Source organism: Ursus americanus, chromosome 12, assembly GCF_024610735.1.
Source record: "Ursus americanus isolate L20-20 chromosome 12, mUrsAme1.1.p, whole genome shotgun sequence".
In the NCBI taxonomy this organism is placed as follows: Eukaryota; Metazoa; Chordata; class Mammalia; order Carnivora; family Ursidae; genus Ursus; species Ursus americanus.
Window position 1 is genome coordinate 43648396 of NC_142138.1, and position 23512 is coordinate 43671907.

General features: G+C 37.7%; 2 protein-coding genes and 1 pseudogene across 4 annotated transcripts in view; all 3 read left to right on the forward strand.

Annotated features, from left to right (window-relative positions):
- EPHX4 (epoxide hydrolase 4) overlaps positions 1-4755 on the forward strand; it is a 33355-nt gene extending 28600 nt beyond the window's left edge. The window contains exon 7 of the mRNA XM_045801355.2: positions 2201-4755. Coding sequence (XP_045657311.1) covers positions 2201-2432 — 232 coding nt within the window. The 3' untranslated portion in view covers positions 2433-4755. The remainder of the gene's footprint in view (positions 1-2200) is intronic.
- Positions 3631-6610, forward strand: LOC123794892 (lysophosphatidylcholine acyltransferase 2B-like; annotated as a pseudogene).
- Positions 6611-11367: 4757 nt separating this feature from the next.
- Positions 11368-23512, forward strand: part of BTBD8 (BTB domain containing 8) — a 93443-nt gene continuing 81298 nt past the window's right edge. The window contains exons 1-2 of one of the 3 annotated variants that reach the window (XM_045801796.2): positions 11368-11496; positions 17476-17673. Coding sequence is in view for 2 of the 3 variants with exons in the window: in XM_045801794.2 (XP_045657750.2) it covers positions 11597-11745; positions 17476-17673 (347 nt within the window). In the remaining variant the exon portion in view is untranslated. The other 2 variants (XM_045801794.2, XM_045801795.2) reach the window with 2 other exon arrangements.

Genomic DNA, 23512 nt, shown 5'->3' on the forward strand with positions numbered 1-23512 from the left:
GAATTTAGGTTAACAAATGTGAGAACTTTGACAAAATGGGCAGTTTTTAAGAAAAATATAGCAACCAGGGGCGCCTGGGTGGCACAGTCGTTAAGCGTCTGCCTTTGGCTCAGGGCGTGATCCCAGGTCTCTGGGATCGAGCCCCATGTAGGGCTTTTCTGCTGAGAGCCTGCTTCTTCCTCTCCCACTCCCCCTGCTTGTGTTCCCTCTCTCCCTGGCTGTCTCCATCTCTGTCGAATAAATAAATAAACTCTTAAAAAAAAAAAAAAAAGAAAGAAAGAAAAAGAAAAATATAGCAACCAAAACTGACTCATGAAGAATTAGAAAACCTGAATAGACATAGCCATCGAAGAAAGTGAACTATTGATTTAAAACACATTCACAAAAACACAATACACATCCACACAAACAGGCCTAGGTGGTTATACATTACTCAGTGCTCATCACAAGTGTACCTTAATCCGCATCACCTGTTTCACCCATTCCCTGACCCACTTCTCTTCTGGCAGCTACCAGTTTGTTCTTTGTAGTTAAGAGTCTGGGGGGGGGGGGTTGTTTGTCCCTTTTTTTCTTTCTTCATCTGTTTTGTTTTTTAAATTCCACATATAAGTGAAGAATTTATATTTTTCTTTGTTTTTCAACTAATTGTCTTTTAAAACTCCTCTTACCTTACTGATTCAATTATTACATGCTCACATTTTGTTATATATGCAGATAACTGTTGGAAAATGTTTTACTTTTGAATATTTTGTGAGCTCTAGAATTTGAGTGACTTGCAAGTTTGTATAGCAATCCATGTCTCAAAATTAAGTGTAGAGTTTATTTTTCTATCAGTTTACCCATTCACAAACAACTTAATTTTTAGGAGCATTATAACCAAATGATGGCCAATTGTATGGGAGTCAAAAGTTAAGTCCTTAGTGGACATAGGGGATATCCTGCACATTTTAGCAGCGTCCTATCAATCCTAAGTAGCCACAAGTCATAATTTTTGATAACTAACAAACATGGAAGTCAGTGCTGGAGAGTGCCTAGTGATGTGTTCATTCCCATGCTTAGTCAAAATTAATTAATACCATCCCACCTTTCTGAAAAATAGTGTACAAGTAGTTGTCAAAAGCTTTAAAAATATTTATATCCTTTAGCTCAGGAATTCCACTTCTAAGGGTCTAGCCTTAGAAAGAAATGATCTGAAATGCCAAAAAAAGATTTAGGCACAAAATGCTCATTATAGCATCACTTACAACATCCCCTTGTTTTAACTGATGATATAATCTAAATATTCAGGTATAGGAGAACAGTCATTTATGGGTGATTATACCATAAAATACTCTCTTTTACAATTACTTTTGAAAAACATTATGAAATGAGAAAATTCTCAACTTATAATTCAACATGAAATTTGAATATGGATGCTGTATATAAATTGTGTATATTTATTGAACTTTATAGTATGGTTTCAACCATATGCATAGAAAATGGCCAAAAGGTTATCTTTTAATGATGGAATTATGCATGGTTTTATTCTTTATACTTTATTTAAGAAAATTCACAATAAAACATTGTTTTAAAAATAATCTTTCAAAATAAATATAGTGTCATTTAATGGCAAAGTTCAGTCTGTATGTATTTTCTGAATTTTCAGTTCCAATTTCACATAAAATGCTATGTTATCTAACGAACTATTTAAAATATATTTAAAGTACACCATTTAAAACTCTCTTTCATCACATCATTCAGAAATTCTGGTATTCTTTTAAAGCAAATTATTCCTAACAGTGATGAATTTCATATTTAATTTATAACTTTCATTATAAATTTTGCTAGACTAATCCAATTAAAAATTTTATTGAGCACTCTCTTAAATAGCCTTTTAAATTTTTTATTGTATAGATTGATTGCCTAATGCAGTGTTTCTCAACCATTTTTCATCATCACCTCCTTAAGGAGCATTTTTAGACATTTTTTTTCCTAATTGCCCCCCAACTCTATGAAATTTTAATATCTGCTTATGTACTGTGTTTACAGCCATGATTTATACATAAAAAAGTAATTTTTTTCATTCTCCTAAGAATCAATTTTCACCCCATTGGTGGTGATATCGCCTCCTTTGAGAATGTATGGCTTAAAGGAACATTATGGGAAAATGTTATTTTAACTTTTACAATGCGTCTTAAGTCCACGTGTTTTGTTTCTATAGCTGCCTGCCTCTCAAACATCACATGGTGACGATTCCAACACTATTGCTATGGGGAGAGAAAGACGCATTTATGGAGGTTGAGATGGCTGAAGTCACAAAGATTTACGTTAAAAATTATTTCAGGCTAACTATTTTGTCAGAAGTCAGTCATTGGCTTCAGCAAGAACAACCTGACATAGTGAACAAACTGATATGGACATTTCTGAAAGAAGAAACAAGAAAAAAAGATTGACTTTTCTATAGCTTCTATGAGGGGTCTGTAATGAAATCTCTAAATAATTTTTAATAATTGTTCATCAACCCCTTTAAGCTTCATTAGGAAAAAGTTGTCTTAATATGCTTTATGATAAATATCCTGACAAATGATATTGAAAAAAATCTGAGAATGTGTGACTTGTAACATGATGTTGATTTTCTTCTGTTGAATTTTGCACAGAAAAGCATCTGCCTTAAAATGTGTACATTGGTACAAAAAGGAAGTTGGGGAAAGTGGCTCAGTTTTGATTTCTTGCATTCTTTACCCTGTTAACATCTGGTGCCTTTTACAAATGTATATTAAAGATTAGCTGCGCCATGTTTAAAAAGGCAAAACTGCAATGGTATAAATTTTCATTTTATTGTTCAAAACTTCTTTTTAATATTTTTCAACCATTAAAAAATTCTATTGTCAAATCTCTCAGATTTATAATATATTTATGAGTTTGAAGGCAAATACAATTAGAAGAATATGCATTCTTAAAACAGCTATAAATACTACTTATCCTGGAAAGATTAACAAGAGATGATGTAGAGATTCTCATGTATACATATATATGTGTGTGTGTGTGTGTGTATTAAATATTGCAAAGTAGGAAAGCACATCCATCAAATTACTCGTCTTCATTTCCAGCTAAATTGGTGGGAGATTTAGACAAAAGATCAAAATGTCCTTTTGCCCCATTAATGCAACCCGAAGTGAATTCTATACTTCCTATGTGCACGAGAATCTAAGCTCCACAAGGCATAGATTTTTTACTGTTTTATTAACTGACGTATATCCAGCATCTAGAATAAGGGCCTGGCTCCATTGTAGGCTCTCACATATTTACTTAATAAATAAATAACATATATGACACATTGCTAGGTACTATGGGGTAAATATAAATGAAAGAGGACGTGATAATATGGAACTTTCCATGGAAAGTTGGAATATGGGACGCCTGAGTTTCTCAGATAAGCACCTGCCTTCGACTCAGGTCATGATCCCAGGGTCCTGGCATCAAGCCTTGCATCGGGCTCCCTGTTCAGCAGAGAGCCTGCTTTTCCCCCCTCCTCCCCACTCGTGCTCTCTCTCACTATCTCTGTCTCTCTCAAATAAATTTAAAAAATCTCTAAAAATAAAGAAGTATACACAGAATGCAGTTAAATTAAACAAGGATTCAAGAGTAGTAATGAACATTACAAATAAGAGTGGGAAGACTTACAGAATAGAGAATGATACAAGCTCAAGGGAATCCTACTCATTCTCTTGGGTTGGTCTCATTTAGCATGGGAGATAACAAGTAACATTGCCAAATCGTGGCTCCTTAGAGGCTACAACTGTGTTCCCAAATAAGACTAAGTTGGTGAAAAAAACTAAGTGTAGTTCTGATAGTGGCAGAAGAAAGTGGAATGTCCCTAAGAATTCTCATCATTGTATCCTAAGCAACTTTTATTTACTAATAAAAAACCAACTTTCTATATACATTGTGCTTGTGCCTCATAATAACATTGCAAGGTAGATAGTATTACCAGTTTATAGATGTGAAAATAAGGTTGGCCAATGCCCACAGTATAATTGTTAGAACCAGAATCTGACCTAGATTCATCTGGTTATAAAGCCTCTAATCTTTCCAGTAAGATAACAGGGTCTGTATCTACACTGTTCTGGTGTGCTCCAATAAATAGAAACATTTCTCAGAAACCTACAATTTGACTTTTAATTATGGGGAAAGGAATTTAAATCAGTAATTAGCAAATTAGCATTGTCAGAGTTAGAAATGTTAAAAGGTATAGAAGAGAGCCTGGTTCACAGCAACTTTGATTATGCTTCCTCTTGATCATTTCTGAAGGGCAGCAACAAAGGGAGAAATAGGACTTTGTTTATGTTGACCCAATGAAATAATCCTTACTTATTTTACTGAAAACCTGTTACTGACTAAGGAGATTTTAAGGTTTGTTGTTGTTACTTATATCAGTTTGGAATGCTGACTGATTCATGTGGACTCATGTTAAGAATATGAATCAAATGTGCCATGGCTAATTCCAGCCCATGATAATGGATGTATTCTAATTTGCTATGCATGTGGAAGAGTGCTTGTAACAGATATAAAATAAAGGCTCATGGGTTCCATCAGTTAAACCTCTTAGCATAAGGAGATATTATGGTCTCTGTAGAGATCAATTTGTTGGGAAAGTAAACAAATTTGACTTACCAGCTCTCAAAGCATCTCACAGTAAGTAAACTTTACCGGTAGTCGTATTTAAATTAAAAAGTTGTAATTAATATCCATCGATTTAAATTAATATATCCCTAGTAGGTATATAATATACCCTTAATATAAATGTCAGAAATCATGTGCAAATAATTTATTAAGCATATATGTCAAAAGGAAGACATCTACAAAAAGCAAAAAAGATTGTACGGTGATATGATTCCAATTCTATTACACCATTTATCATTTTTAATTGTTCTGATTTTAAGAAATGATTAAGGGTAATACATCCTCATTTCTTATTAACCCACATTGTATCTGAGAGTTCTAATTATGGGTGAATAGAAAGAGCACTTGAATATGGGGAAGGGGTATGCTTTGGGGGCTGCCCTCAGATCCAATCTACTGGCATCCCAAGACCACTGAGAAATTGGCTTCATGGCTCAGCCATCCTTGGGCTTCGAGACGGAGGTGTGGGAGTCCGCCTTCCGCCATAGGATGAATGAGTCGCACCGCCTGCAGTGGCCAACCCTTTCATGCAGCAGAGATGCACGGGCCGGTGGCGCCAGGCTACATCATCCTCACCAGGACTGTGCTGATGCCAGTCTGTGAGTCCTGCACCGCCTTCCTTTTCATCATCCTCTGGCCAGTGTGCTCGCTTTCCACCAAGGGTGGATCTGCTTGACCAGTCAACCCCACAAAGAGTTGGGGGAAAAAATTGGCGCGACCACCCCTTAATTCTTTTTGCAGGCAACGTTCTGCTCAGGAGGGTTCCTGGTTAAAGTGAAAGGGGAAAAAGCAACCCAAGATGAGGCCCTCATCTGTGTTACAGCTCCACACTCCGCTTTATTTGACCAAATCACCCATGTGGTGGGAGGGTTACCATTGGTGGTCTTGGCAAGTCAAAACGGGCAGATCCCAGTGGCTGGAAAACTCATACTGTCAACACGGCCTGTGCTTGTGATCCCAGAGGACCCCAATTCCAGGAAGAATACCCGGAATGAAAACCTGAAGCAAGTGACATCTGAAAGGAACTGACCACGGATCCTGATATTCTTGGAAGGAGTGCATACCAATTGCACCTGTCTGGTCACTTTTAAACTAGGGGACTTGTCTTCAGGAGTTCCTGTATGGCCAGTTGCTACCCAGGTACCCAAACACACTGGACACAGTGACCTAAGCCGGGCAGGGGTTTGCAGGTTTCTACATGTTGACCTTGAGTCCGCTCTTCACTAGAGGAAAAGGTGAGTTTATGCCTGTTTATACACCAAAAGACCAAGGGGGAAAAAAAATACTCAACCCTTTTGCCAATACAGTGAGCATCAGCATGGCAAAGGCCTTGGCGAGTGTTTGTGACAGGCCATGCTTATGAAGACTGTAGACTGATGATTTTCACAGGTAATCTCCAACTACCCACGGAAGTTAGTTTGATGGAATTACAAAAATTAGCCAGAAATTAAAGTTAGACTGGGATAATATTCATTAGCATTTGGATGAATATGCTGCAATTGCGATTGCCACCAAAGGAGTTGCCACTATAGGAATTGAAGAATTTGCAAATTACTTAAAAGTCCTAATTTCAGAGCCCTTGGAACAATTTTTGCCCCGTTTGACAGGAATAATGACAGCAGCATAGAATTCAGAGAATATGTGACAGGTCAGACTATCCTGTGCAATCCTGCCAATACTGAAAAGATTCTGCAAATGTCATTTAAGCTTTTTGATCTTGATGAGGATGGTTTCATAACAGAGCCGGCATTAGTTGCTGTACTTTGGGCAGCCTTGGGAGTGCCAGATCTTGATGTCTCCGGATTCTTTCAGAAATATCTGGACAGAATTCACATTACATTTCATATAAGAACTTAAAAAATTTTGCCTGAAACATCCAGAATATACCAAGTTATTTCATTCATACTTAGATCTCTAGATAGTCTCTCTATATTCATTACCACATTAAGTGCCAGTTTAATTGCTGTATTCAAATGTTAAAGTCAGCCCTGAAAATGGTGGAAGTACCTTCCAAATAGAAACAATGATTGAAATAAAATTATCCTTTGAGAAAAAACACAATAGTTTTTACTCTAGGTGGCTTGAGCATTTAATTAGGATACATAAAATGTGCTTGAGAAATATATATTTCTTTTAGATCTTATAGTACTTATTTTCCTTAAGATATGTTTGTTTCAATGCGACCAAAGGTAGAGAATAAGAGATCCATTTATAAGGAGAGCTAAGATGGCGTCATAGTAGGAGGACCCTAGGCTTGCCTTGTCCCTTGAACACACCTATCAAATCATTCTGAATACCCAAGAAATCAACCTGAGGACTGACAGGACAAACTACACAACTAGGGGGAGAGGAGAAGCCACACTGGGGAACGCAGGAGTGCGGAGATGCAGTTTGGGGTAGAAATGGAGAGTGGGTGCTGTAGAGGGGAGGGAGCTGTGGTCACAGAGAGAGAGTAGAGCACACAGGGGAACACACAAGGAGAACACTTCCCCAAAGCCATTGGCTGGGAAATGAAAGGAGCTGATTTTCATGAGTTTTTGCAACCAGCAGGGCTCAAAGAATGGAGTTTTAGAGGTTGGCAGGCTCAGCTGTGATAGTCTCGAAAGCACCGCCCTACTCCTGGAGAGAAGGCAGGCAAGCAACCTCAGGGAGGACGGTATGATTTGAGGATCGCCTAAGGAGCACAGGGAGGGACTGTTCGCTCTTCTTGGAGCATATCTGTGAAAGGTGGCATTCACAGAGTCACCTCTCTGGGGACAAAAGAACCAGCAGGCACCATTTCCCTCTTCTGCCTCCGCATAGGCACAGAGACACCTGCTGAGGGCACCTAATCTGGACACTGGCTGTGTAGCCTGCTTTGCCCCAAATCCTATGCCCCTGTGCTCTGGCATGACTTCCTTTCTTGGTCAAACCTGCATCCATCCCAGTGCAGCAAAACCCTCCCCCAGAAGAACAGTTCAGGCCCTTCCACAGCACATCCCTAAAGTTTGGAGTTTTAAAAGTCAGTAGGATTGACTGGGATAAAACCCAAACGGCACTGCACTGCTCCAGGCAGGCAAGCAACCCAAAGACAGATTGCGTGAAAATAGCCATCTGAAAAACACCTGAGACACCCAGGGGAAATTATTCACTCCTCTGAGAATACTTCTCCAAGAACAGCAAGCATAGAGACCCCTCCCCAGGGACAGAGGAGCCTCATCAAAGGGGAAATTTGTGTTTGTAATTGCATATTCTGCATTACTAAGAATACTCCTTTCACTCTGGCTAGGCACCAGTGAGAACTGAATCCTCTACCTACTGTTGTATACCTCCTAACCACCTATATATCTCTAGCACCCTTTGCTGTAAGACATCTTCACATGGGACATGATGTATGTAACCTTGGGCCCTATCCCTTCATGTTACTATTCAGGATGAATCAGCAAAGTATTCCTGGAAGCCATTCCTGCACCAGAACAGGAAGCAACAACTTATCTAGATGTGGAAATGATTGTGAACCAATAAATATGCCTTGCTAACCCAAACTACTGTATCCTCAACTTAGTTTCATTGTGGCCATATCCCAAAAATGCCTGTAGGCAATCAGTGCCATCACATATGAGGGGACATTCAGCTAAGAAGAAAAACTTGATCAAATGTGGTCAAATTTCTTATCTTTGCAAAAATTTACAAAAACATACCCCAAAACTACAAAAAGGAAACACATTTCTAGGGATCCCATTGGATCCGTGGAAAGGGCTTGTACAAGTGGGACCCATAAAGCTTCATTAGTTAGCTTCCTGGTATTTTGAGAAGAAAGGATGAAGAAGTGAGTGAGGGGGAGGTGAGCAGAGGAGGAAAGCTTAAGGAAAGTGACGGAAAAAATCAAATATTGTTCTGAGATTATTTCCACGCATTTCTCCCGTGAGAAAGGAGATGGTTAAGTGATGTTTTATAATCCTGTCTTAGTTAGTTCAGGCTCCTATAACTAAAATACTATGGACTGGGTGGCTTAAACAACCAACATTTATTTCTTATAGTTCTGGAAGCTGGGAAGCCCAAGATCAATGCACTGGCAAATTTGGTGTATCATAAGAGCTCGCTGCCTGGTATGCAAATAACTGTCTTCTCACTGTATCCTCTCATGGTGGAAGGGGCAAGGAAATTCTCTGGGGTCTCCTTTACAAGGGAACTAGTCCTATTCATGAGGGTTCCATCCTCATGACCTGATCACCTCCCAAAGCCCCCATGTCCAAATTCCATCACACTGGGGATTAGATTTCCACATATGAATTTTGGGAGGACACAAATAGTCATTCTATAGAATCTACTCAACTTGATATTTCTTTTTTAAAATTTTTTATTTTTATTTATTTGACAGAGAGAGCACAAGCAGGAGGAGTGGCAGGCAGAGGGAGAAGGAGAGGGAGAAGGTGAAGCAGGGAGAGGGAGAAGCAGGCTCCCTGCTGAGCAAGGAGCCCAATGTGGGGCTCAAACCCAGGACCCGAAGATCATGACTTGAGCCAAAAGCAGATGCTTAACTGACTGAGCAACCCAGGTGCCCCCCAACTTGATATTTCCATGATAATAATGCAAAATACCTTAAATTGAATATAGTGTAATTGTTAGTAGTAATAATAATATTATTATGAAACTCTAATAACTTCTATAGGAATATATAGAAAAGTAATTCTGTTAATGCTGTTAGGAACCAAGAGTTTTTCAGTGCAAGAAAAAAAAAAAGAAGAGAGCTTAAAAACAAAGAATCTAAAAATCTCATAATATTAAATTTGAATCAGATATAGTATAAATTCAGCAATTTTTTTTCTTATAAAAAGTGTATTGCTTAGAAACAACCCAGCCCAATATCGATGATATATTGTGTATTTGCATATTTGAAATGTTTCAAATGAAAACATTTTTAAAGAAGGAAAAAATAATGCATCCCAAAAATCACTTTTCTTTCATGAATTGTAGTTCTTAGAAGAATTTTTTTTGCCTTCCAAGGCAATTTTACCGAAACTGATTTTTCACACATGAGAATCACAGTCAAGGCCAACCCAACCCAAAATTATGGATTTAGCTGTTTCTACCTTCAAAGCTCCCATTGTTAGTTCATTAGGATTCTTTTTTCTTCCTAAATGTCTTTCAGGAAAAAAAAATCCAGTAACTTCACTCACATTAAGGTCTAAATGACTTCACGGCTTAAATTAATTAAAATAAAAATAGTGCTTTAAGTAAAAAGTCTCTCATGGTTAAATGTGAAGCATCATTGACAAGATTTTTGTTTTTTATTTATTTTTATTTATTTTTAAGATATTTGTTTTTTAAAGGGGCACTTTTCTTAAATCATTTCACACAGCCAATTGCCTAAAGTGTTTTACGAGAATTAAATTACATGAACCAGAAACCATTCTGTCATCCATTCCGAACCAGTGAGTTAATAAATGCAATTGTGCATAATAAAAATGCCTGTTACTTCAGCTGATAAAGTGGTATGGTAGAACTCTTGCAGACTTTGAAGGGGAAGAGTTGCTAGTCAGCCTGTTTTAATACCTAGACCACCACTGTACTGGCTGTGAGACCTTTCCCAAGTTACCTATCTTGTCATGCCTCAACTTCCTCACCTATAGATTAGGCTCATATTAGTTAGGACCTACTTAAATGGTGGTTGTGAAGATTGAGTTAATGTATATAAAGCAGGTAGGGCAGTTCTCTCACCTAATAAGCACTCAATAAATATTAACTATTATTATCTTTGACACGCCTCTTTTCTACAGGAATAATTAAGAATCAATTATTCAGTTATACTTTTCAATACTCATGTGTCTGAATATTTGAGAGGGGCATTATTTGGAGAAACAGCTACTTTTTGGCCAATCTTAGGGTACAAGGTCCATCTATTTTCCAAATACATGCTATTTAGAAGAGACTCAGGAGACAAAAGAACCAAATGTAACCTCTGAATCGTTTGAAAACTGATTCAAACAAACCAACCCTATATGTTAATTTTGTGGAGCTTCTGAACGAAGCAGAACTATCGAGCTTTCTTCCTTCGGAGGAAATAAGTTTTAAAACACCAAAAGATTTTTAAATTATATCCTGTCCAGCTATTTTCTTCAGGCCAAAATGTTCAAAATTCGATAGCTCACCAATCCACTTACTTCCCCGCTCAATTAAAGGCTCTGCCCGTTCAGCTTTACCTCTTCCCTTCCTCGTCATAAATATTATAGCTTTATATGAAAAGCGCTGGAATACATGCTGAGATTTCTCAAAGTTCATGAGCCGTTATAGGAGCCACTCCCTGGATTAGAAAGCGATGGCGTCTTTTCGACTCTGCACATACCCTTTGCAACGGACTCAGGACGTCCTAACTCTTGCTGATCTTACGAAGTTACTTCCCTTCTCCTCACACCCCCCGTTTTTCTTGCCCAAAGCAACATAATGAGGGAGCGTGACTCGCCAAGGAAAGGTCCTGTGAACCTGTTCTTGGCTAGAAAAAAAAAGCGCTGACATCCCAGGAAGACGTAATGTGGAAAAGCTCGCAGATTGATTTGGACTCGGCTCGCAATAAAACATCTATTAAAATGAACGGCTGACACCCCCGCAACGCAAAGACAGCAAGGAAAAAATAACCGGAGGGAACGGTTTATCCCGCGAGAAGGTTTGCTCCCTGGGCAATGGGGGCAGGGTACCCGCCGGCAGAAGTAAACAGAGCTACTACGCCTGCGCACACCCTTCCTGGGTCACGTGCGGCGCGGGCCTCCCAGATTGCCCCGGAGAGCGGTCCCACCGCTGTAAGGGACCGGGTGCAAACAGGAGAGGCGTCAACCTTTCCCTGAGGGGCGGATTCGGGTAGGAGCGGAGCTTTGGGTCGGAAACGCCCCCTTCTCCCGCTGCCGGAGATTGAGATCCTGTACTGGGCCTGCGGGGTGCCGCCGTGCCTTTGTGGGACATGGCCGGCTGTGGGGAGGGTGGCGCGGTGCCCGTGGTACTTCTGGGGTCCCCTGGAGTTTGCAGTAAGGGGTTGCAAAGGAAGGGACCCTGTGAGCGTCGCCGGCTGAAGGCGGTGGTATCGGAGCAGCTCAGCCAGGATCTGCTCAGGTAGGAGGAGGCGGGAACTCTGGCTGCTTCAGGTCTTAAGGCAACGACCTCCGCCCCAGAAGCTGTGGCTTCTCGGCCACTTCATCCCTCCCCTCCTCGTTCTCCTCGCCTCAGGCTTTTGTGGGACGTGCACCAGTCTCCTCACTACAGAGCGGGTCCCTCGCCCTAAAAAACCAATCCCGAGCACCTCGGAGAGCACGTACCGGATTAAAAAAGGAAACCAAAATTAGTATCATAGTTATGTGCAAGACCAGTTTATGACAGAATACGACGAATAGGCTTAGTTCTTGAAAGACGCATAGCTAAGGTCGGGATGGATCCGGGTTTCATGGCCCTGAAGCGTACACTTTAAAAAAAATAAGCTTAGTTTGAGAAAAATGATAAAATTAAGTATAAAAATGAATATTTAGATTAAGGAAAAATAGAACAAATTAGTGGAGTCTTGGAGGTCTCTTTCTTCTGAACCTTCTTGAAACACTTTACCAGAAATGCTTACATAGAAATATTTCCTGATTGCAAACTGATTTCCCCTCTCCACCTAGAACACTCTACAGCTCCCAGCAACTCCCAGCTCTCATGAGGACGCAAGCAAGTGGAGGGTTGTTCTGAAGCTTAACTGAGGCTATGGTGAATCCGGTTAATGACATCTCAGTTTATAAAGAAAATGAAGCTTAGAAATATTCCCTAGCCAATTGCCATTTCCACCAAAACTGATTTCATGAGGTTTAGTGTGCATCAGAATGACCTGGAGGGCTTGTTAAAAAGTGTCCTAGGTCCCAGACCATAGTACTCGTTCAGTTGGTCAGGAAGAGAGCTTTTGCATTTCTAACAAGGTCCCAGGTGATGGTGATGCTGGCTGCCTCGGTCACACTTTAAGAACTACTGAACTAGAGTAAACATAATTACCACTAATAACCAACAGTTGTGCAGCATTCTACATTTTAAAAAGTGCTTTCTATCCCCTACACTTAGGCTCCAGCAGCTATAAACTGTGCTTTCTATAAAGTAAAAAAATTTCCAATTTGGGCTTATCTGCCAGAGATGATGCTTTGTCTCCACCAGTGGGGGATTAATGTAAAAGATGGAAAAATAAAACTGAAGTTGGTCTGTTTCTAGGGTGAATCTGCAAGGATGAGGCGCTCTTTCTTTTCAATGGCTTTATTCTCCTGGCTGTATTGTAAGCCTTAAGATGTCAGGAATTTAAGGAAGAGAACCTGTCTGATTTATATAAAGAAAATGAAATTAAGGTATAGTAGGGGAACAATTTATCCTCATCTGAGCAGTAATTAAGGATAGGATCCTGAACTCCTAAGTTCCTATTACAAGGAAAAAAAAAAAAGATGTAGCAGTTCTTTTTTTTTTTTTAAAGAAAACTTCATATGCGCACCCAGCACCCTAATTGCTGTGTCAAATTAATCTTTTTCAAACACAGCAATGTAATGGATTTATTCTGCAAATATTAATGAAGTATCTAGCACCCCCCCTCCCCCGCCATGTACCTAGATTTGTACTAGGTCCTGAAGAATCAAAGATTAATAAGACATAGCTTTGGTGTTGTGCTTACACTCTGGCAAGAAAAAATAGTTAAAAAGAAGTTATGGGGACTGGGGTGAGTTTGGGGAAGGCTTTTTAGGGTGACGTTTGAGTGATCTCTAAAGGATTGATTCAAAATTGATTAGGTAAATATTAGGAAGGGAAAAGTCAGGATATCTAAACAAAGGGAATGGCTTTTACAAAGGCACAGAGATTTGAAAGAGTTTGATTTATTTTGGGAAAGCAAGTTGTATTAGATTCTTTTTTTTTTTAAACATAATTTTTTTTAAATTTTATTTATTTATTCAACAGAGATAGAGACAGCCAGCGAGAGAGGGAACACAAGCAGGGGGAGTGGGAGAGGAAGAAGCAGGCTCATAGCGGAAGAGCCTGATGTGGGGCTCGATCCCAGAACGCCAGGATCACTCCCTGAGCCGAAGGCAGACGCTTAACCGCTGTGCCACCCAGGCGCCCCAAGTTGTATTAGATTCTTAAACAGCAAGGAACAGAGACACCTCTGCGTGACCTGAGATAATCGGGTATATGGAGAAGTGAGTAAAATAGGAAACTGTTTCAGTGGTCAAAAAGCCAGATCTGCTGTAGAATTGGAAAGTTGCTTGGGGTGTGACAGCAATTATATAGTAAGACCTCATTGAGAAGTGGACCATTATTCAAGACAATTGTAATAAAAATAACCTAAAGTTATTGCTATTCTATCAGCTAGATGCTGGGTAGACTGCTTTGTGAGGTAAGTCTTGGTATTATTCCCATTTAACAGGTAAGGAAATTGAACATTAGGTATGAAGTGGTAGAGTCTGAATAAAAACCTTGACATTCTGACTCCAGAAACATTAAAATGACTTGCCCAGGGTCACACAACCAGAATATGAGCCCAGTCTGTTTTCTCTGCAGTAGTTATACAAACTTATCTTCCGTAATTTTATTTCCTTCATCTTTGCTTCTGTCCTTACCCATTTCTTTTTCTTACTGTATCTTAGATTTGCTTTGACACTCTCTTACAGTGTCATCAGTCAGTTTCTCTTTATTATAGAACATCTCCGCTAGAGTTTACTTGTTTAACTACCACATAGGCTGATGGCTAACCTTGGCTCATTCCACTGTTCATTCAGATGTGGTTAAGAGCATCAGGGTCATGTGCTACAAAGACGAGCCATATATGAATGCTAAATGAATTTGGTAGCTTTTTGGGAGGGGATTATGGATATGGCCTGCAACCAAAGTGAGAGCAGATGAGGGTGAATGGGTAAACTAAGACTAGATCATGGAGACCTTCTTTCTTCTTTCTTCAGTGAAGAGTTTGAAATGTATTGTGGAGGCAGTGGAGAACCATTGGTGTTTTTTAAATAGAAGTTTAACATATTTAGATCTTGCATTGAGGGAAGAGAAATTAGAAACAAGGAAACTAGCGAGGAGATTTTTCAATAGTCAAGGGATACATAATGGCAGTGGCAATGGAAAAAGTGAAAGGGATTCACATGTGCAGTTGATTGGCTCAGTGACCAGTTACATGTGGAGGTACAGGGGAAGGGAAACAGGAGATGGTGCCAAGTCTTAGGGCATTTGAAAGGGAGAAGCGTGGTGAATGGTGAGGAAGCCATATGCCGGAGACAATTGGAAATATATCTGGAGTTGAGAATGAAGTTTAGAATAGCAGATATACAGTAAAGGTTGGTGGTATAATCAGCAACCAGTTGTCCAAGCCAAAAAAGGGGTTATTCCCTTCCATTCACCTTCTACATCCAGTCACTAATTCCTGCCAATCCTATTACCAAATTATTTCCATTCCCTAGTCTCTATCACCATTGATCTCTTCTGGCTCAAGCCTTTACATCATTCATCTGTGTTGTGCAGTAATTTTCTCATCTTCATTTTCATCTCCCCCTGATTCCTTGTCTATACAACTAATAGGTGATATTTTGAAAAATGAATTTATCCATGTTTCAAATCATTTGGTGATTAGCCTTCAACTGTAAGATGGAGTTAAACTCTTTGCCTCTTATTTGTCTTTATCCCAGCAGCTTCATCTGTCGCTTCTTAGCCCCCCAGTACTCTCTGCTGACCAGTTCGTAGCTCCATACTCACACATACCTTAGCCAGGAATGTGGAACCGGGAACTAACTCTATGACCTTGCCTTGCTTCCCTGAGCGACTCTTATTTGATCTTTGAAATCTCATTTGGTTTTCTTGTCCTCTGTAAGGTTTTTTATGCCTGTCTCTGAAAAAATTTTACTTATTTGTGTTATTGAATATATCACAGTCTAATTTTCAGGCCTGTCTTCGCTACTATTCAGTAAAATCCTTGAGTGTACATATGTTTTAGTCATCTATCTGTACCCAGTGCTTGGTACATAGTACCTGCTTAACACATTTTTAATGATAATCAGGAGTCCAAAATGCACCAGATAGCTTAATGCAGTAGTTTGCAGAGAAATGAGATAGAAAGAAGCTGGACCTAGAAATGGTTGAGCCTTTGCTTCAACTTGTCCTTCCTCTATACTTTACTATTAGATGAACCAGTAAACCCCCTTTAATATTTAAGCCAGTCTGCGTCAGATAATTCTGTTACTTGTAGCATACAAGATATACTTATAACTCGTGTAAGTAGTTTTATAAAATAAAACACTATATTTTCATATTGACAATTTTTTAAACACAATAAATTTTTTTTATTTAACAAATACTCATGAGCATGTATTAAGAACAAGGCAGATTCCCCAGTGATGGTTATATGGCTACCAGCTCATTGTTTCCTTATTCACTTGGGGAAGAGTGGAGGATGGGGAAAAGGTGGGTGGGAGGAAAGGAAAAATTGAGTATTTATGCAATTTGAATTTTTATTAATGTTTGAGAGACCAGTACATTTTTGCATAATTTTAAAAATCACTTATGAAAATAATTTATTGATTAAAATATTGACTAAAATGTTTGCTTATTGTTTGCTTATTGTTTCCAAGGTTCTGAAAGTTTTGTGCTCTGAAGCATTTGTTTTGTTTAGGGTAAAATACAACAAAATTCAACAAGCAGATATTGAGCTCTGTATACTGAATATACAGTTTTTACCTTTGGGAATTTATTGTCTAGTAGGGAGAAAGACTCAAAAAAATAATGATGCAAAGACAGAAGCGCGGTATAGAGGTATGCACCGAGTGCATTGGGATCAGAGGAAGGAGCCATTAACTTGGTCTTGGGGGAGTGAGAGTGTCAGTGGCAACATCCTGAGCTTTCACTGTAATGGATATCTTTGTCCATTAGTTGTACCTCCTGTAGTGTACTGGTGTGATTGCCAGTTATATCCTGTGATACGGAAATCCTCTGAGAATATGTACCTTGCCGAGGATAATGATATAGTGATATGAAGTATTATTTAGTATTTAGGGAGTAGAAATATATAGTTTCCACAGGGACAAAAGATTATGACAGTTTGTATTATGATGCTGATTTCCGCTCTTCATCACTTTACATGTAATCAGTGGGCTTTACCATAAGCATGTGCATTAGTAAAGGGATTCGAATGGGCTACCCCATGAGCCCATCATTTTAGTAACAGATTAGAGCATGGTTTGTTCTATTTGTGTGAGGAAAAAACTGGAAAAGGGCTTAAAATGTCACATTCTTGACGGCCAAGCCTGCATTTCAGACTTGGTATTTAACAATAGTCAGAACAAAGTGTACCAGTTTCTAATCTGTATTGTCTATTGTTATACTCAGCTTGCTTGTGTTATTGACATTTTACTTTTTTTGCTTCTTTTAGTAAGATTTTAAAAAATTTATTCTTTTTGACAGTCAATGACCATATTACTTTGTGTTCTTTTTCTGAAATAAATCTAAAGCAGGTACATTTTAAAGGAAAATCAACATAAATAGCAGAAGATAAATTTTATTATTACCAGAAGGAATGAAAAGATACTTTTTGAAAAAATAGTCTTACTCTTTTTAGTGTAATTATCTTTGTTTTCACTATAAATTTTAGAAAATTAGATTCTAAGCCAGTATTAAACAGTGTTCTTTGGAATGAACTGAGAACAAACTCATTTTCATGTTAACCTATTTTAATTTTGTTACTTACCTCTGTATTTTTAATGCATGCTATTTTGAAAAATTATTTTATAAAAATGGGTATATTATATATTTCGGAGTATCACTAATTAAACTATGGTTCCTTTTTATTCATTACAGGCTCCTAAAGGAAGAAATCCATACAGATGTTACTTTCTCTGTAGGTAGTACTTTGTTCAAAGCACACAAAGCAGTCCTTTTAGCAAGGGTTCCTGACTTCTATTTTCATACTATTGGACAGACATCTGATAATTTAACAAATCATGAGTCTATTGCTGTGGAGAACTTTGAAGCTTCAGAATTTAGAACATTTTTACAGTAAGTGCTTTCTTTATCTTTTTTGTCTTATATTTACATCTAATAGATAACTGTTTATCTTTTCAACACATATGTGTGTATGTTTTTATTTCCTGTGTTTTCATTTCTGTTTTATAAACTAAAAAAATCCATTCATTTAAATTCCAAATTATCTTAGTAATAGTATTAGTAGAGGTGAATTATGAGTCTCAGAGTATTAGGAACTTAGTATTGGGAAAGGCTAAGTACTAATTTGAGATTGAGCCTGGAAGAGGAGAAATGGTGTGTTCTCTAGTAATTTGAATTAATTACTCTATGCCAAGGTTTTTTGACAGTTGCACTATTGACATTTTGGGTTGGATAATTCTTTGTTGTGGGGTCTGTGCTGTGTTGTGCATTTTAGGATGTTTAGCAGCAAACCTGTCCTCTAGCCCCTAGATGCCAGTAGCATTCTTCCTGAGTCTCCCCCCACCCCCCAAGTTGTGACAATCAAAATGTCTGCCAGATGTTGCCAGATGTCCTCTTGGGGGTAGAATTAGCCCCTGTTGAGAACCATTGCTATATACTGACTTCCTTATTGTTGGTATGCAAAACTTTAAATAAATTATGTTTGTAAAAATATGAGATCAAAACTTTTTATTCTTATGGCTTGCATATAGTCAAAAGTTTTGAAAATAGAACATCCATTGAACTCGTGAATTCACGAATTTTGATCACCTAAGTAATGGGAGAAATTAGTTTAAATTAATCCCCATTCTAATTGAATACAGTTTCATTTTAATGCTTGACTATTATCTGCACATATGTGTAAGGATTTGACACTCATTTTTGCTAAATGTATCCAGAAGGGAAGTATTTTCTAATGTAGTTTCTCGAAATTATATCTCTTTTAGACGTATGACATTTAAATGCCATGTACTCTAATGCTAGAATGCCTAAGTTCAGATTCTCTGCTCTGCCATTTCGCAGCTGTGTGCCTCAAACTTAACCCTTCTGTGTCCGGAATTTCATCAGGTGTAAAATGCCTGACACCTAATAAGCACCATAAAAATTCACTAAGTTTTTTATGTTTGTAAATCTTGAAGTGTTTATTTGTATTTCATTTCAGTTTTTTAAATCCTGCCCTATCATAATTTCTTCCCTTTTTCCAATATATGGAAGTCGGTATTGTTCTAAATGATATTTTAGTGGTTTTCTGTCATACCACCCATCACATACACTTACTCAGCAGGTGTTTATTATGCCCTGTTATGGGCAAGACCCTGTGTAAAGGGCTAGGTATGTACTGGTTAGTGGCTCTTGATTTGAGTGCTTTATGATGACAAGTAAATGTGGAATTAAGTTTTTAAAGCCAATACTGGCTTTTTCAAAGTTAGATTTTTATGTTTTTATATTTTGGATCCTAAGTGTTTTTTGATGCTAGTCTTTTAGGTATTTGCTCACATACATTTTATCTGTAATCCAAATCGTGCTGACTTTAGTGTAGAAAATTATTTTTGGGTAATTAAATTTTAAGTATATTTGTGTGATTTGGTTTATTTTTCTTTTTTTAATGCTCTGACATGCTTGAATGATCTAACTTCTTTATTATTTGAGAGTTTCTTATATGAAACTCCTATATGCATAAATGGAAAACTGTCTAACCTTGACCTGCCCTGTGTGTAAGAATAGTATGACAATTTAAACAGATACTTTAAGTGCAATTTAAAAAATCATTATCATTTCCCAGTACAGATCATAGGCTCATCATTGAGTTTTGACTATCAATTTTAAAATGTATACTTTTTTTTCCTAGTTGGTAGTATAGTGGCATTGTTCTAAGGACAGGCCTACCACTTCTAACTGTATGAACATTGACTAATGACTTACTGTTAGTTTCCTCATCTGAGAAATGGACATAATAATAATACCTATATCACAGTGTTACTGTATGGGTTAAATAAGATGCTTATAAAGCACTTAGCACAGTGGTTTGGCATACAGTAAGCACTGAATATATTTTAATAAGTGTTATTTATATAGTAGGCCTGTCGTAGACTCTATGAAATGATATATTTCTTGAGTGTATGTTAATTTTTATTTTCTTCTTTTTAAAAAATATTTTATTTTTAAGTAATCTCTACACCCAACATGGGGCTCATACTAACAATGCTGAGATCAAGAATTGCGTGCTCTACTGACTGAGCCAGCCAGGCGCCCCTTGAGTGTATGTTTAGATGAAGATGCATAGGATATGTCAAATTTTCATATATCAGAGAAAGGAAGAAACTATATCAATGTTTTCCTTTATTTATTGTCATTAAAAGTATTAGGAAAAAAAGATTAAGATGGTAGAGTGGAGGAGGCACTGGGCTTGGCAACAAGGCAGAGCTCTGCCTTCGGGCCGTGCATTATCTTGTTTTGTGATTTCTTTGAGCCTCAGTTTTCTCATATTTAGAACAGGGTGGTTGGAGTAGATGGCTTTGTGCTTCATAGCACTTCACAGGCCTCTATTTTAAGCACTTAATCACATTTTGTTTTGTATTAGGTTAGTCATGTATGTCTGTGGTTATGTAAGCTCCTTGAAATTAGATCATCTCATTGATGTGAACATCCTCAGTGGTATCTCGTGTAGTGTCTTGCACAGAGAAAGTGATTGTGATGTACCCCCCCCCCCCTTTTTTAGCAGGGTACATTGAAATTTCATCTGTATTAATATAAAGTATAAGGAGAGGATTATAATGTAAAATATAGAGATTGATTTTTTCAACGAAACTTCCAAAAAAATTTTTTAAGTTTTACTTATGAAATTCAGTTCTTATTAGTGGCTTTATTGCACATCATTTCTCTTTAGATAACCAATAAAATTTTTGAAATATTGTTATATTGCTACTTACTGTACAGTCCTTTGGTATTATGCACTTGAGTTAGAGTGGGAAATAGTCTGTGAAAAATTGTTTTATATACAGCAGCAGCATCTATGATTCAAATGATTGGCAATGGAAAATAGTTCTTGCTTCATGATGAGCTCGTGATTAAAATTAAAAAATTCAACTTAGTATCATAAAAATCTTTGATTTTCCAAGAAGACTTACCCCATTGTTGTTGTCAGAGTGTGTATGTTTGTGTGTGTGTGTGTGTATGTGTGTGAAGAAAGAAAAGAGGAAAGACCTTTCTTTTCACTCTTTAATTCTTGACTCCATAGTCTTTTTTTTTTTTTTTTTTAAAGAGGAATGACCTTTGAATTTGCAACTTAACATCAATAACTGGGGGATGCTAAGATAACTTGTCAGTTAGGTATAAACACATAGAACAGCACAGAACAAAAGATTCTGTTTCCCCTGCAGTTTTTTCAGGTAGTGGTTATTTTCTTTCACATTCCTTATACTAGCAGGGCTGGAAGTGGGTGGGATAGGTGTCTTGCTGTGTTCGCTATATTTAACTATATTTTCTTATTTTCTGTATTATTGATGCTCTGGCATCTGGGGCCTCACTGACTGGGCAGAGATTACTCCTCCTAGGTTTAGGTAATTCCTGTGCATAAACCAGGTAATCCTAAATCCATTCCAACACTCACCTCCTCAGTCTGGTTCTTATACTCCACAAGGCAGTATTTGTTTGCCCTAATCTTACCAGGGTCAAGTACCAGGCAACTGAAGACCATTCTCATAGCCCAGAGCATCACCCACCCCACCCCACCCGTAGCCCCAATTATTGAAACTATTATTAAAGTGTAGATTGCTTTGGGTATTATAGGCAATTTTTAAAAAGCTTTATTTATTTATTTTAGAGAGAGAGAGAACATGAGCAGGGAGAGGGGCAAAGAGGGAGGGAGAGGAAGAGGGAAAGAGTTCCAGACAGACTCTGTGCTGAGTATGGACTCCAATTCTGGGCTCGATCTCCCGACCCTGAGATCATGACCTGAGCCAAAACGAAGAGTTGGATGGTTAACTGATTGAGCCACCCAGGCGTACCTGGTAGTGTAGACATTTTAACAATATTTGTTCTTCCAATCCAGGAGCATGGAATATATTTCCATTTCATTGTGTCATCTTTAGTTTCTTTCATCAGTGTTTTACAGTTCTCAGAGTACAGGTCTTTCATCTCCTGGGTTGCTTTAGTCCTAGGTATCTTATTATTTTTGGAGCAATTGTAAATGGGATTGTTTTCTTAATTTCTCTTTGTGCTGTTTCTTTATTAGTGTATAGAAATGAAATGGATTTCTGTACATTGATGTTGAATCCTGCAACTTTACTGAATTGATATATCAGTTCTAGTAGTTTTTTGGTGGAGTCTTTAGAATTTTCTGTATATAGTACCACGTCATCTGCAAATAGTGGAAGTTTTACTTCTTTACCAATTTGGAAGTCTTTTATTTCTTCTTCCTGTCTGATTACTGTGGCTGAGATTTCCGACACTATGTTGAATAAAAGTGGTGAAAGTAGGTATCCTTGCCTTGTTCCTGATCTTAGGGTAAAGCCTCTCAGTTTTTCCCTGTTGAGGATGATATTAGCTCTGGGTTTTTCATATATGGCCTATGTTGAGGTGTGTGCCCTCTAAATCTACTTTGTTGAGGGTTTTTGTCGTGAATGGATATTGTACTTTGTCAAATGCTTTTTTCTGCATCTATTGAGATGATCATATGGTTTTTATCCTTCCTCTTGTTGATGTGATGTATCACGATTAAGTTGTGGATATTGAACCACCCTTGCATCCTGGGAATAAATCCCAGTTGATCATGGTAAATGATTTTTTAATGCATTGTTGGATTTGATTTGCTAATACTTTGTTAAGGATTTTTGCATCTATATTTATCAGACATATTGACCTGTAATTTTCTTTTTTTTTTTTTTTGGTGTCTTTATCTGGTATTGGTATCAGGGTAATGCTGGCCTCATGGAATGAATTTGGAAGCTGTCCTTCCTCTTTATTTTTTGGAATAGTTTGAGAAGAATAGGTATTAACTCTTCTTTAAGTGTTTGTTGGAATTCACCTGTGAAGCTGTCTGGTCCTGGACTTCTGTTTGTTGGAAGTTTTTTGATTACTGATTTAATTTCATTGCTGGTAATTGGCCTGTCCAAATTTTCTATTTTACCTGATTCAGTTTTGGGTGGTTATGTATTTCTAGGAATTTATGCATTTCTTCTAGTTTGTCCAATTTGTTGGCATATGATTTTTCATAATATTTTCTTATAATCCTTTGTGTTTCTGTGGTGTTGGTTATTATTTCTCCTCTTTCATTTTTGATGTTGTTTATTTGCATCCTCTCTCTCTCTCTCTCGTGAGTTTGGATTAAAGTTTATCAATTTTGTTGACCTTTTCAAAGAACCAGCTCCTGATTTCATTGATCTGTTCTTTTGTTTTTTAGTTTCCATTTCACTTATTTCTGCTCTAATCTTTATTATTTCTTTCTTTCTGGCTTTGTGTTTTGTTTTTTTTCTAGCCCTGTTTGGTGTAACATTAGGTTGTTTATTTGAGATTTTTATTGCTTCTTGAGGTAGGCCTAAATTGTTTCAGTGTTGCCTCTTACGACCTTTTTTGCTGCATCCCAAAGATTTTGGACTGTTGTTGTTTTCATTTTCATTTGTCTCCAAGTATTTTTTACCCCTCTTTGATTTCTTGGTTAACCCATTCATTGTTTAGTAGTATGTTATTTAACCTCCATGTATGTGTGTTCTTTCCAGATTTTTTTTCTTATGGTTGATTGTTAGTTTCATAGCATTGTGACTGGAAAAGACGTATGGCATGACTTTGATCTTCTTGAATTTGTTGAGATTTGTTCAGTGGCCTAACATGTGATCTATACGGGAGAGTGCAGTGTTTGCACTTGAAAAGAATGTGTATTCCACTGTTTTAGGATGGAATGTTCTGAATATATCTG